Raw genomic sequence first — 16,223 nt, 5'->3', positions numbered from 1 at the left:
CTTGCTTCCTCTTCCATTCCTGGCAATCCTCCAAGGCGCCTGAAAAGAAGATGGCCTCGTGACCTTATATTGTAAACTGTTTTAGAGTTCTACTACTGGATAGTTTCTCTACATCCTGTATCATGTCATATGTCATTGTGATCAAATTTACTGGTTGTATTTTTTTATACAGTTGTAAATATCAACAAATAAATAAAATAAAAAAAAAAAAAAATTTTAGGTCCTCAAAAAGCAATGTCATCACATTGGGGTGAAAACAGTGTTACAGTGATCCTTGTAAGGTAACCTAAGTTAGAGGTTATATCCAATCCATACACTTAGAAGTTATCATCTCATTGATATATCGTTTGTCGCTCTTTATCTTATTGATAAGATGATATGTCCTCATCTTTTTCCTCACAATATCTTCCCATGAGGATGGTGGGTAGCTCAGCCTCTTCTTTGACCCTGCTAGAAAGGGCACCATGAACTAAAGTGATCGTTGGCCTGATTCTGAATCTGCTGCCATCGGTGTCTGTTCTACAACATACAGTCATATATATTCTCTCTTCCTTTCTGTTTCTGTATCATGCCATTGGCTACCTGTCTCTAGTGGTAAAGAAATTTTTGTACTTTCTTTTATTTCCTTCCAAAATTAAGTTGAGAAACTTGTTAGATTTAGTTTGTTGCTATAACTTAACATGTAAAAATAATAAAAAATGGACTTTTTTCATCTTGTTAATTGGTCTAGTATTATTGTTAATTGGCCATTCTGTTTTTCAATATTTTACTTTTTCTAGGTATGAAGAAGAATTGTGCATTCTTGAAAAGGATATTCAAGTTCTTCAACTCCAGAGTAAAGAACAGGCCAAACTAGATGTTCAACGCAAAGCCAGAAGTGCTTCAGAGGTTGAAATAATAAAACTGTTAGTAATTCATCTTTATATCTTAGTATACAAATTTTAATACATCTTTAATTTAATATGTATGTTCTATTAAAGGGTATTAATAAATAAATTTTGTAATTTATTTATAAATTGTAGTGATGTAATTTTTAAAGGAATATTTTCTTTCTCAACAAAATGGGCATGTTAATGGAGCATATATATTTTACTTTTTATTAATTTTATTGTCCCCTAGATATAAAATAAACCGTTAATATATACTGCCTGTCAAAAGTTTAAGACCGCCGGTTCTGTTGAGTAAAAACTTGCTAAAAATCTATATCTTTTTTGTTTTATCTTTATTTCTTATTTTTATAGAAATGAGATATCACTTTTTTCTCAATTATATTAATGATTATCAATTATTTAGCTCAAATCATGAAAATGTTGAACAAAAATTAGATCAAATTTTTCGTTGATTTCAGTCATTAATTATTAATTAACTAAAGCCTTTTGGTGTAGAAAATATGAAAATTGAGTTAAAATGTGACATAATTAAAAGTTTAGTCTGTTTATAAAAAACTTATAGTCCAATTAAATAAAAAAAAAGTTTAGTCCATTAGGTTCCACCTAATCAGTTGTAATTTAATTAAAATTAAATTAATTAATTGTAATTATTAAAATTCTTACTCTCCTGTTAAAGGTTAATTTTGTCTTTAGTATGTTCCTCTTAAATTATATAATTTCATTTTCTTTTGTTGTTTTAAAATTTCATTTGAAAAGCTTTTTTTAGTTATGTGTTTTTTTTCCCAAAGTAAATCAAAGGTTCTGAAAATATTATGATGGTCCTAAACTTTTATGTTTATGTATATATATTTTACTGTTGTACTTGTACTCTTATTAACTAAAAGATTTTGAATTGTTCCTTATTATCCAGTTTCACTATAATGAGAAAATGTTTTATGGTTTTGTTCTATTTGTTGTGTGCTTTTATAGTAAAAACAAACACAGTTCTACTTTAAAACACTTACTCGGAGAAGTGCCTGAAATGGGAATCAAAATGCAACTCGAAGCCTATCTGGTTAAATTGGTTAGAATAGCTTTTTTTCATTGTAGTTTACTTAATGTATTTTATGTTTCTTTCATTTTTTTTTAATTGAAGGGTGATCTAATTAAAACAAAAAATGAAGAAATCAAAGTTAAAGAGAATGAAATAATTGGATATGAAGCTGAGAAAAGACATTTGTCTGCCAAGTTGAAAACATTAAAGGAAACATTTGAAGCTGATGAATTCTCAATTAATAAAGTTTGTGAGGGAAAAGATTTAGATCAGTATCTTGCAGAAATAACAAGTAAATTAGAAGAATTACAAGTAAGTACTAACTTTAGTTCCTTGTTTATTAAATAATTAACCTAATTTTGATACTGATGTTTTTATATTAAAAACAGGCATGATAAATGAAACAAAAAAATAAATTTGATACTAGATTGTTTGTCATACCAGTAGTTAATGTAGGTATAGTAATGCTGGGGGTCTTAATTATTTATAATATTTGAAATTTGATATTATAAGTTGGTATTGCCTTGATTTGATCCTCCTGTAAAATGAAATCTCCATCAACAGGGCAATTTTTGTTTGAAATGATGAAAAACAAAATCACCATTTTGTTACTTTATTTTGACAAATACCCTGGAAACTTCTATTTTTATGAAGATCATCATACTCTACTTTAAAGTAAACTTAACAAGCTTCATTTTGAATTCTTAAAGACATAGTCTGTTTGTCTTGTAGTTTTAGCGATATCAAACTTTTCTCAAGGTAACTTATTTTTAACAATTTTAGTATAAAGTCAAAATCTTGTAAAAATATGTTTCATTCTGCTCTGAGGTGTCAAATTTATTTCATTAACTTTATTGATAAATAACTGTTAAATAATTATACTATATGATATTATATATATAGTTTTTTTTTTGGGGGGGGGGTCTTGAGGATCAGTAATTATACAACTTTGTTTTGGTGATGTTTTACAACTTTATTATCTGCATAGTCATGCCAGTTCTCAATCACAGTGTGTTCTACATTATGATCCTACCATCTTCACCGTTAGGCAAAAACTGTTGCTAAAGTTGCGATACACCGCCAAAATAAAGTTGTATTATTGACTGAAACTTGGATCCACCAAAAAAATATATACTTACCACAGTCGAGAAAAAAGTTAAATATATATGAATATGACAGTTAAATACAATTTACATTGTGCTCTTAGCAATTGTTATTGAATCAATATGAAAAATACTTAAAATGATTTGATAGAGCTTGTCACCCTGTCAACAGAAAGCCTGAAATGTAGGTTAATTGAAATTAAAGAAGTAATCATTTAAAAACTATGTTGACATGGTCGACAGTTTACAAACTGAATGGAAAAACTGTGCATGTGCAAACTCCTATTAGAAAAGATCTTATATTAATGCATTCTTAGCTTTTCTCAGTTACCTCCTGCAACTTTCTATGTTAAATTTAAAAAAAAAAAAATTAAAATTTTCTCTTTGCAGGACCAAAAGGGAACATTGTCAGCCTCACAGTTTATGTCAAGACGATATATACAAAGCTTACAACAAAAAGAACCATCCTGCCCACTTTGTCACAGAGGGTTCACCAAGGAGGATGAAGTCACAGAGCTCATAAAAGAGGTTTGTTGTAATGAAAAAATGTTGATCATTCAACATTTTGATTCTTCGTTCAACATATGTTTTACATTTCTTAGTTAACATTTAGTTGTTTAGCGTCTATTGTCTTAACTAACTTCTATGTCTAAGTTGGTTTTTCTGTCACCATTATGAATCTTTTTAATTTACTGTATTTTTTTATTTCAGTTGACACTTAAAGTAAAAGAAGTACCATCAAAGTTACGTGCCAACAGGGACAATTTAGAATCAATGCAAGAAAAACATAAAAATTTGCTGCAGCTAAAACCAAAGTTCGATAAATTGTCAGCCATGAAGTTTACTGAGATACCTAATCTTGAGTAAGTGTATATATGAATTAATGTTACAGTCTTCTTTAATTATGTTGTAGATGATAGAGTGTACAATGCAGTTTTAATGCTATAGTCTTCGGAAATTTTAATTTTTTGCTAATGTGCAGAAGCTATTAGTGTACTGGGTGAATTTATTTTCCTTCATGACATTTATATTTATTTGAGTATTTTTGAAACTATAACAAATGGTAATTTTATTAATAGACTAAATTTTGATATATTAATGTTTCTTCCTCTCTTTCCAACTGGTTATAATAAAAACAGTTGTATTTAATTCATGTATTATATTAATCCTAGCATCATAGAACTTGCAAACCTCACTATATTTACCCTACTTATTCAATATATCAATCTAAATTAATCTTATTTGTGTTAGATCAGATTTGAAGAAACTGGAAAAGAAATTAGGCAGTGCTAGAGAGGCATTAGAGATTCTTCAAAATGACCTCCAGCAGCCTGAAACTGATGTATCACTTGGAAAAGGAATTCTGAGTGACATTGTACTTCTGGAGCAGCATCTTGCTGATCTCCGCAGGATTGATAGAGAAATTGCTAAATTGGAAGCTAATATGCCTCCAGGTAAATTATTCATAAGAAATGGTCATCTTATTGGTTTCAGGGATTAAATCTGGTAATTGGAGCCAGGAGTGTTCATTTTATAAAATTAAATTCATTACTGTGGAATATGTTATTAACAGAATGATGTTTGATTCTCTATCTTTTGCATTTCTTCATAAAATCATTTCATATAATTTTTAGTTACATTACATACGGTGTAAAAAAAAGAATCAAAAATAAATGACTTAGGTTTCTGTCCCTCAATGTATATACATTTATGTTAATGTCTTAGATTTTGTGGTAAGAGGAAAGAAGTTATAAATTAAAATAGTAGATTGGATTGAGATAAGATAAAGAAGCAAAAATTGTGTTGGATGTTTATGTTTTATATGAAGAATATGTGTAGTATAAAATTTGAAAAATACTATTCATAAGTAGAAGGTTTTTCAGAACTCCTAAGTTCTGCTCTTTAGGTCCATAATGGTTTCAGTATTGAGTTGTTCCATAATATGTTTTTTCTTATTAAATGGAAATTTATTGTCAAGTGGTTGAGTAGTCTATAACATTTTTTAACTTCTAGTCATTTAAGTCAGCTATGCGTATTCCATGCAAGTCTAAGAACACTATAATATTTCATCATAGCAGTAACTGTTAGCTTTCTAATTATATGTGAATATGATTTTCCATATTCTAATATTATGAATATTTTGTTTGTCATTGATAGAGATTAATTATTAATTTTTGTAGGTTCCACACGGACATTAGAAGAGAGTTTACAAGATCAGAAAGAATTAAGAGAGAAAGTTCTTATTGCACGTAGAGATCTAGAAGAAAAACAAAGTACAAAAAATAGGTTTATCGATAAGAGAAACAAATTGCAGGAAGAGAAAAATGCCATCCAGAACCAACAGTTCAAGGTTAGTAATAAGTTTCATTTAGACTCAAATAATACATTCAAATTACTTTTCATTTGCTTCCCTAACTACCAAAGTTGTAGTAGTTGTAATCAAATTGTTTTAGAAATTTAGAAAACTAGAGAGAGGGAGAGGGAGTGGGAGGGAGGGGGGAGAGAGAGAGAGAGAGAGAGAGAGAGAGAGAGAGAGAGAGAGAGAGAGATTTCTCATTGTGACATCCTGATGAAGAAATTACAGAACAAAAATAAAAAGGGAGGTACCCAACTATCATCCCATCAAACATTTGTTTTGTTGCAGATTTTGACCTAGCTTATATTATTACTGCTGTAATTGGATCATAGCTGTTGCTTTCTGTTTGCTTCACTCTCCTGTAAATGGAATTATCCATCCTGTGGTGGTTTCTAGCCGCAAAATTCTCTCACCATAATAAGGATTAGAAATTATTTAAAGCACATATGCTCGGATCACCTCATTCAAAGCGCATACCCATCCTATTCCAAAAATATTAATTTTATATGTACCTCCCAGACAGTTTTCCCAGCTATGGCTTAATTTACATGTTTAAAACGATATTCTTAAGTTTTATCAAAAATTAAGTTTGGTTTTTATGTACTTATTTATGAAATTAAGTAAACTTTCAAGAATGTTTATTAATACTTTTTATAATTGTTTCATAATGTTTTCAGATAAGTGGTAATGCTCAGATGCGTGCTCAACTGATAGAAAGAAGAGATGAACTGGAAAGCCTTGAGGTGATGCTACAGATGGAAGTGGACAAAGGGTCTGAGGATCTTGAGGCTTTATCTAGGCAGTTAGAATCTCTACTTCGGCAAAAGAAATCCCTCGAGTCATCTCAAACTGTAGCACTGGAAGAAGTGAGGCAGAAGGTAAAAAAATCACAACTGATTGTCTGAATTCTATATAGTTAAATTTGAAATAAAATTTTGAGTGCATAGGAATCTAATGACCTCACTTGCAGGGAGCAGAGCAGTACCCTAGATCATTGAATCAGAATCAGTCCTTGTTCTAATTTTAACTGGGAGGGTTGACTTCTCATGGTCGACCCTTGGAGTGGCTAGAATAGGTGGAAACCTTTAGAATAACCTGCTTTTCTTACTTAGTTTGGGTTACTTAAGGTCAGGGCCGTGTGTAGCTGAGGGATTTGTGACTGTAGTGGTGCTGATTCAAATCCGGCCTGAGGGTCAACTTTTTTAAAATAAAAACTTGACCCCCCTCCATGGTTAGAATAGGTTGGTTACCTCTAAATAACCCTCCAGTATATCAGAAATGACCAGAAAGGGCGTAAAAAAAAAGATCATTAAATTTTGTAAATAATAGCCAATAAATTTTTTATCCGCAAAGCTATTCGTAGTTTTATATTCAGGTAGCTCTATACTTAATTACATTTTACTTCGTTAATTATAGTCCACCATATGCCAATAATTGAAGATGGTTATTTTACACACGAGCTTAAGTGTGTTACATTCAGAAAGAATGGAACACACTTAAGCTCGATAATATCCACACTAGTAATTGGGAAACTTTTTCCTAGAAGTAATTCATTTTTAAAGGATTTTGAAAAAGACCAACTAGATATCCAATTCCATGAAAATCCAGTTTCTGGTAACATGAATGAAACTAAAATATAGTACTGCTATTGGCTTGATTATTTTTTTCAAAGTATCTTAACTGTAAATCCTTTATATAACTAATATATTTAGTTTATAATTGATTTATATGATTGGTACTAAAGTTGTGTTTTTAAAAGGTATGTCACTATTGGAAACTCCTTTTTTTCTCTACCTCTTTCTGTTATTTTGAACATAACAATTAATTTTAATCTGTACAACAATATAGGTAAGGAAACTTGAAGGCCAATATGGGGAAGTTAATACACAGCAAATAAGGATTTCTGAGTATGAGCATTCGGGAGGATCGAAAAAGCTTGAGCAAGCTCAGCAGAACCTTGTCAATCTTGAAAACAAGGGAGATTCCCTTCAAATGAAGAGAATGGCAATCAGTGATGAGCGGGATAGTTTGAAAAATTATTTAACTTCTCAAAATGTAAGAAATTTATATTTAAGTTACAATTTATAACACCTTATTTCTAATTATTGATTATTAACAAATTTTTTTATGACCTTTATTTCAGGCCCGTCAGAGAGAGTTGAATGATAATCTTAAATTACGTGAAACACTGATTGAAGAAAAAGAATTAGCTCAAAAGATTTCAATATTGATCAACAAAATAGGGAATTTGGATTGTACTAAATTAAATCAAGAAAGGATATCATTGAAAAAAGATGAAGACAGATTTCATTATGAAGTAAGTTACAGAATATACTGTTTTAGGAATCATATTCAGAATTGATCTTATGAAGTGAGTAATGTGCATGAGGCTATAAAAAAGTACTTTGTTCGTAGGTGAATAATTATAGTTCTTTTTTTCTTTCCTTATTTATTAACTTCATGTTTGGAACAATCTTTCAAATTTTATTTACCTCTTACTTTTCAGCCATGCTACATGGAGTTTGAATTAAGATATATTTACAAAAAATCCTAGCAATCTTTTTTTGGTAACCTACATCACACATAACAGCACTGCTAATGCCATATTACTATTAGCTGTTGTTATGTAAGTTAAGATAGTTATTTAAGATGCTAGCTGTTATTTAGGTTGAAAAATACTCTTTATCTTTCAGATGCAGACCATAAAGGTTTTGCACCCTTATCAACAGCTTTTTCCATCTTTTCTGTTTCCATAATTTGTACCTATTGTGCAACTTCTTTAAGTTAAACACCTGTAATTGCATCAGTAGTATCACAGAAAATATAATATGATATCTCTATTCGGTTTAATTATGTACACAATATTGCATAGAAATTAGGTATAAGTACTAAGTATCAAAATATAAATGTATTTCATCAATCATTTTATGAAATAATAAAAAAAAAAAGTGAAGAGAAAAATTTGAAAGTATTAAGTATTGTACAAATGGTTAAAAATTTAATTATATTTTACAGAATAAAATTTGGTATAATAATTTAAATATAAATGATACTGTTTTGAATTAGGGAAGTAATTAACTTAACAATCTTTTCCTCTCCTACCACCATTTGTACACATACTGAGTTCATGTAATAATGAATAATGAGTATACATAATAATAATAACATATAAATACTGACCTCACTTTTGACAGTTTTACTGTTTGTACATTTTTTCTTTCTTCTTTGATTAGGAACTACATATCACACAGTGGATTAAGCCAAACCATTGTTCTGGATATTGGTCAAAAAATAAAAACTTGAGTTTAAACAATCTTTTACTCCAGTTTCCTACACTTTATCATCATTTATTGATTTAATTAACAAATTCAACATTCTATCTATGACCATGAAATAAACAAAATAATTCAATTGGTGCATTATGCTCCAAACTATTGTAAAATATATTACATTTTATTATGTAATAATACTGTTTTTGAAATAAAATTATTAATTTCAGACAAAGAATATTGATTTATGAAATTCAAACTTATTATATTGGATAAGATGTTTTATGAGATAATAGTTTTCTAAAAGATTACAATAATTTCTCAAAAAAGTCTTACAAGATTGTAAGACTCAGCTTTTTGAAAATTAAAGTTAAGGCTTTCTAGTATTAGATGATGTGTGAGATTTCTGTGGCTTTGGATTTCTAAAGAAACTGAACTTGTTCCAAAATTAATTTCAGTTCTAATTTTTAGAAATTTTATCGTATTAAGATTAAATTAATAAAAATTATTAAGATTTTTTAACAACTAAAATTAGCTAATGAACATTAAAGGTCTTTACATTAAGTGTATGTTATAGGAATTTGCAGTTTTGATTTAGTCGCTTATTTCTCAGCAATGCAACTTATTTTTTTCTGTTGCAATGATGGATATTCATAATTTTCCAAAAACCTGACAACCTTTTAAAGTTTCACAAAAATGCATTCATATTGGAAAGAGATATCGAAGAATTATGAGATATTGAATCGGAAATTACTATAAAGAGATGATAAAGAACATTTTTTATGTCTTTTATTTCAGTAAATTAATTTCTAAGCACACAGTTTTCTTTTAACAGAATTGATAAATATAGAATTTACAGCAGGATATCCTGCAGCAGCCTGGGCATCAGTCTTCAGATTGTGGTTGGGTTTCACAAGATGTACGTCACTGCTCCATTAACTGTAGGTAACTGGGAGTGGAACTTCATGAATCTTTTTTTGATATAATCCTCTATTGTCTCTATTTGTAATTACCGATGCTATTGGCTATTTCTCACAAACCAAGGAACATCCTTTGCAATTCTTAAGTTGGATTTTCTATTTAGGATAGGATATAGCATTGCTTACCTTGTGTAGGTTTGAGTTAGTTTGATGTTGATGTGTTTGTTCCAGGTAAGGTAGTGATCAAGTTGTATTAGAATTTATTTTAAATTAACATATAGTAACTTAATGACAAAATAAAAATGAAACATGCCATTAGTTATAAAAAAAAAAATTGTCTCAAAAAAAGAAATTTCATTATATATTAAACATGCCATGAAATAAAAGATCTGTCTTAGATCAATATTAAAATTGACCATAATAAGCACTTTCTTTTAAAATCCTGTTTGTTATTATTTTATTTACATTCTTCCTAATCCTTTCTGGTACATTTTATTTTATCCATCATCATTTTACTAGTTATTTCTTCCAGAAAGGAAACTAATAGGTACAAATTCCATTCCTATGCTTTAGAAATATATCTGTGGTATTATATTCCTGTCATCAGATATAAAGTTTTAATTTACCACAAATTGGTTATTCAAAAAGTGAACAAAGACATTCTGCATAACTTTCTCATAACATTGAATTCTTTTAATTCAAAGTCTAGGACACACTGGACTCTTATAACTAATTATAAACTTTTCCTAGAAGCTACTTACTTTTTTTAACCTGAGACTATGAATTAAAATTTATGTATGTATATGTATATGTATATACATATACATTTTAATTCATAGTCTTTAATGACAAAATTCATGTCCATATAACTCTTTGATTCAGAAAAAAAAGGATAGTGGCAGTTAAAATAGACTAGAAATTTAAAGTGATGAAACTTTTCCTGTTACTCCTATCACCAAACATTGATTCAGAAGGTAAAATATAAGTATGAACGCTATTTAAATTATTGTAGGAAAATACCTGAGCGAACCAGCCAGGCCTAGAGTTCATTCATTTCCTTTCACTGTGAGGTGTTCACTCATTTTGTCCTACTGTGGGGAGTTAACCATTTATTTATTCATAAAAATATGTTTATCTGTTAAGTGATTGTGGAAAATATTTTTAAAAAAGAGTCGAGTATTGGTAAATTTTAAGAAATGGCAGCAGTGCTCAGTCTGTATTAAGCCTGGCTATATAAAAAAATTGGAGTATGTATTGTGGTTATGATTGTTATAAACCTAACTAAAACTTATTTTTTTTTTGCAAACACTTCAGGACTTATATTTTCATCAATGCCAGAATTTCCTGTATCATTTTATTACCCCTTAATTTATTTTGTGTTAAAACATTCTCTATTGGTCGATATTTTCCACTAATTTATCATATTTTTTTTCTTTTGAATTTTTAGATGTCATCTACAGAGGGAGCGCTGCGAGAACTAAAGAATACATTGAAATCTATTGAAGACGAACTAAACAGAGATCAATACAAGAACGCTGACAAAAATTATAGGGATAAACTTATTGACTTAGAGGTATCTTAGTTATTATATTCTGAGCTGTTTTATCATTGGATATTTGTTTGGATTTAATTTAAGAGAAGGACTTCTTGAAATGTACTTATCTTTATTAATCTTGACCATTGATCCATAACATGCTTTATAGTGTTTAGATTTTAACTACAATATCGCCACTCAAACATTAGATTGAACATTTTTTTATTCATTTTCTTTTTTATTCCTGACCTTTTTTTGCTTCAGTATACATTCTACATTTTTCATTTAGTGTTTTAAATTAGGAATTTAGTTTTTTATGGAACTGAGAGGATAAAAAGTTAGAAATGAAGGCATTGTCTACAGTTTTTAATTTATGAAGAAATTGATGAACTAAATTTTTTATTCCTGCTTCACCCTTTGTGACATATGGGTTATCGTACAGATTACCAACCTATTTTAACCAAAATGAGAAGATCGAGTTTTTATTCTATGGTACACTCATGAAATAAAACTCAATCAGTCCAGGCCGTTTTCAAACTGGCACCACTGTAGATTCGAAGTTGCTAAGGTGATGCATTAACACACTTGGGGACCATTGCATCAGCTAAATTATGCTCATTATCATGGAGATAAGTTATATTCAGTGCTAGGAAAAAAATTAAATTATATTTAATTTCAGAGTTGCAGGTAAATTCCGTTAACCATCCAACCCACTCAAAATTGATTTGTAAGTTCTAGTATCCCACTATTTATATCCTGTAAGTTTATTAATTAGGATCCAGTTTATTGGTCTCCTTATTGTCCCTAAGGAAGGACAATATTCCTTTTCTAATGGCTTAAATTCATACTATGAAACTCTGCTTGGAAGGCAGCAATTGGAATAGCCCACTATAACCTGGTGGTCCTGATAAGGAGGTGAGAGGAGGTAGATACATACTTGGATGTGACCAATGGATAGAGATGCAGAAGGCAATGAGGGTGTTCCTGGGGTCAGTTTGTTAGGAAAAATGTATTAATAACATTTGGCAATATAATTTCCAGTTTACTTCAAGGGCACAAATTCACTATTTTCATAATATTTATTACTAAGTACATAGAACCTTTTTTTAATTTTACTTCATCTTTCTCTTTAACTGATCAATGTTTTGGGCATCTAATATTCATTTTTATGACTTAAATTTATTATCTTTAATTATTACATTGAAATTTGAAAATTTAAATATAATAATTGGCATGTTCGGTAATCTCACTAATGAATAGTTGAAAATAATTCATTGTTATTTATTGATTGTGATTTGTAAATTTACTTTATTAACAGATTTAAGTGTTTATTTTATTTTTTTCTAATTTTTCAAGTTTCTTAACATTTTTATTTTCAACAATTTTCAAAATAAAGATAAAAATTTTTTCTTAAAGGTTACTGATGCTGCTGCTGAAGATTTGAATAAATATTATGTAGCATTCGACAATGCCCTAATCACATTCCACAATGAGCGTATGCAGCAAATCAATAAAGTCATTCATGAACTATGGAGAAGGATATATTCAGGAAATGACATTGATTCGATCCAAATCCATACTGAACAAGAAGGATCCACTTCAGGTTTGTTGAAATTCAATGTGTATTATTTTAAGTTTTATGGTGTTCAGAGAAATGTATGTTCCGTTAGAGCTTCTGCTAGATGGGGTTGATGAAAATAAAAAAAAAACATAATATTCATTTTATTTATATGTAAAATAAACTATTTACACTATTTGGATGTTGACCACATTAATTGACACATTATACTGTTAAAGGTCAGTCTGGTATATGATGATAACCAGTTGAACTAAGCTGTTCTTTTTTTTTGTTTTTTAGAGATGTAGATTTTTTTTTTTTTTTCTCCTATGCCACAGGAAGTGGGCTATTACGCCATTTTCCCTCTCGCAGCCCAATACAATTTTACTCTTCCTCTTAGTTGGTCCGCATCTCGCTCAACATCCTCCAGACCAACACACGCCAAAAGATGGTCCCCATCCATGTCCTCTATGTTGCATAGAGGACATTTCGGGGAATCTACGATGCCAATTTGATGGAGGTGTTTTTGGAGGAAATCATGTCCTGTTACTAGCCGAAAATAGGCCACTCTTCTTTGGAGGATGTTATTAAAAGTTCAGCTCCATACTCCAGATTAGGCCGTATGTAAGATTTGTAGGCCGTACTGAGTACGTCTTGGGATGCTCCCCATTTAGTGCCTGTTAGCCTTTTCATCAGCTTCAGTTTTGATTGTCCTTTCTGAGTTGCTTTATGGATTTCTTTTAGCCAGGTCAGCTTAGAGTCCAGTGTGGTCCCTAAATAGCTTGCTTTATCAGTTCTGGTTAGTTCTTCGCCTTTAAAGTATAAATGAACCTCATGTTTTTTTGTACTAAGGCTAAACACTTGAGATACAGTTTTTCGTGGATTAACTGTCATGCTATTTTCTTTCACCCAGTCGTGTAGCGTGTTCTTGACTTTATTTAGAGTTTCTTCCAGACCACCCATACTAGAACTTGTTCCCCAGATAGCCAGGTCATCCGCAAAAAGAATTGCCTGGATCCCAGGGTGATTAATCATCATCCTCTCAACTAGATCATTAATCACTATGTTGAATAAATAAGGACTTAGGACTGAGCCCTGTGGTATACCTTCTTGGTTTGCCGATAACTGGACACTGAATTACCATAGCATATTAGCAACCTTAATAAATTTCTGTCCCAGGAAAGATTGAATTCATGAGAGGAGATTGCCACCTATACCCATACCTTTCAACTTAGTAATAAGTTTTTCCCTCCATACGCAGTCGAAAGCAGCTTGAAAGTCAATAAACATTGCAAGTGTATGTTGTTTTCTTTGGAAGCCATCTTCCACTTCCTGAGAGAATCTGATGACCTGCTCAACCGTGTTTCTCGTCTTCCTGAAACCCGCTTGTCTGTCTGAAAGAAGTTTTTTGGCTCAAGATATTCTTGTAAACGTGCTATAACCATTCGTTCAACCAGTTTACAGAGTGTGCTCGTGAGAGAGATAGGCCTGTAACCGTTGATATCTTCAGCTGGTTTTCCATTTTTTAAGATGGGTAGTAGTACCTCCGCTTTCTTCCATTGTGCTGGGACATGGCTTTTCCACGTAAAATTTATAAATCTTAAAAGGATATCTTTATTGGGAGTGTAACATTACTGATCTTGCAAAACACTTCAGCTATATCCTTCTCAGTAGTAACTAACTTGTTCCCTATTTTAATAGGCTCATATTCTATAATTTTCTCTCCGTTTATCCTCGAAATAAAAGCGTATCCCTTCTTTCTATCCTTCCTGAAGTCCATCTCCTTCAGAAACTTATTATATGTTTGTCTTTTGGAACAGATAATGGCATGTCTTAATTGGGCACTTGTCTTTCTTAGCACCACCATATCTGACCTTAGCCCTGTTCTCTCTGCCCGGCAACGAGCTTCGTCTTTTCCCTTTTTTAACTTTTCTAGCTCGATATTCCAATAAGGTTTAAATTTTTGAACTTGTCCACGAGGAATATTTCGGAGGGCACATTTCAATATAATTTTTGTTAGAGTTTGGGCAATTTGATCAACATTTGGGCCCAGAATGTCCTCCTTTTCAGATTCCAACGAGGAAAACGAGATTCCCTGTTTTCAGTGCGTAATGTTCGACTTTCAGCTTCTATAATTAGGATTTTGTGACCAGCTCCACCTGGAGGTGAAATGAGATCGTGTTTAATTTTCCGTGTAAGTGATGGATGGCAGAGAACAATGTCAGGGTGCGTCACTTTTATAGGAGAGAAATGTTGGTTGCTTCTGCATATTATCTACGAAATCACATTGTCCCGAATAGATAAGATCTTCAACTACATCACCTGCCTGATTGTTCGTTTTATAACCCCAAATCTATGAGTGCGCATTAACGTCTCCCATCAGTAATGAGTGTTCATCCCAGCCTTCCAAAAGATCTTCAAGAGGCAGCTTGTTTCCCGGTGGGCTATAGATAAAATAGATCTTCCTCATGCATCTCCCATTCCATACTTTGGCACGCATCACCTTAGACTTTTCTGTTGCAGTCATAGTCATAAATATATTGATTTTAGCGACTAAATGGTTTTTAACATAAACTACCATTCCTGAGGCCACTTGACGTCCACGTGTCAATATTTTCATTTGGTATCCTTTTATACTTATAAAGTCTTTTTCAGTTGAAGCTCCACATTCGCAAAGACCAACAACGTTAATATTATATTTTTCCAAAATAATCTTTAATTCTGTAAGTTTATCATGTGTTAGACCTTCAGCATTCCAAAAAATAATTTTGAGCTTGGAGTTTTGATGGCCTTTAGAAAGGCCGTTTGCATTACGGTTAAATGCCATAGTTGTCATATTCTGTGGGCTGTTGTGGCGACAGCTACTGCTCATTTAGCGCTATCCAGGGGGCACGTGTATCAATGATATGGACGCGAGCAACACTACCCCCCTTAGAGATGTAGATGATATATAGAATATGTGTTACTCAGTTAAAGGTTTGACTATTATAGTATGATGACTATATAGACTATGATGACTGTAGTAGAAAACCTCTCTTGTTTTAGCTTATTTTTTTTTTAATGTAGATGAATCATAGATTCTTGGTTAAAGTTTATTCATCTTAAATTTCAAATAGAACATTATAGAAACTCTGTATTACTTGAGAAAAAATTGTAAAAAAAAAAAAAGAAAATTGAGTTATCAAAAATTAACACTTTTTTAATGAATACCAACAATATTGATGGCTGATTCTCAAACAATGGGCAATTTTCAAGTCCCACTCAAATAAAATGGTTTCAAATTTACTATCCATTCATGTTGGTTATAAAATAGCCTTATTTTACATGAAAAATTTCTAATGGACACACACAGTGAAGTCCAAATTATATTGCAATGTTCTGCTTGTCATAAGTAAGTAAGTAATTTTACATTCAATTACATCATTACTTAATTTTCTTATATCTCTTGGGAAAAAGTTTTTACTCTATTTAGGTTTTAATTAATATCTTACAAAATTATTGTAAATAAGTTTTATCTCCTTAGAATAGAATTTTTATTATAATCTTAATAATAATTAATT

General features: G+C 30.8%; 1 protein-coding gene across 5 annotated transcripts in view; it reads left to right on the top strand.

Annotated features, from left to right (window-relative positions):
* Positions 1-16,223, top strand: part of rad50 (DNA repair protein rad50) — a 37,681-nt gene that overhangs the window by 18,296 nt on the left and 3,162 nt on the right. For all 5 annotated transcript variants that reach the window (XM_014435669.3, XM_014435668.3, XM_014435667.3 and 2 more), the window contains 12 exons: positions 780-905; positions 1,860-1,953; positions 2,026-2,235; positions 3,417-3,554; positions 3,738-3,889; positions 4,278-4,480; positions 5,207-5,376; positions 6,060-6,260; positions 7,231-7,437; positions 7,526-7,699; positions 11,019-11,144; positions 12,522-12,708. In XM_014435669.3, coding sequence (XP_014291155.1) covers positions 780-905; positions 1,860-1,953; positions 2,026-2,235; positions 3,417-3,554; positions 3,738-3,889; positions 4,278-4,480; positions 5,207-5,376; positions 6,060-6,260; positions 7,231-7,437; positions 7,526-7,699; positions 11,019-11,144; positions 12,522-12,708 — 1,988 coding nt within the window. The remainder of the gene's footprint in view (positions 1-779; positions 906-1,859; positions 1,954-2,025; positions 2,236-3,416; positions 3,555-3,737; positions 3,890-4,277; positions 4,481-5,206; positions 5,377-6,059; positions 6,261-7,230; positions 7,438-7,525; positions 7,700-11,018; positions 11,145-12,521; positions 12,709-16,223) is intronic.

This window comes from Halyomorpha halys, unplaced genomic scaffold (genome assembly GCF_000696795.3).
Source record: "Halyomorpha halys isolate HHAL.00 unplaced genomic scaffold, Hhal_1.1 Scaffold1644.1, whole genome shotgun sequence".
NCBI classification, from domain to species: Eukaryota; Metazoa; Arthropoda; class Insecta; order Hemiptera; family Pentatomidae; genus Halyomorpha; species Halyomorpha halys.
Note: the sequence above shows the minus strand (reverse complement) of the source record. Positions and strands in the feature narration are given on the sequence as shown.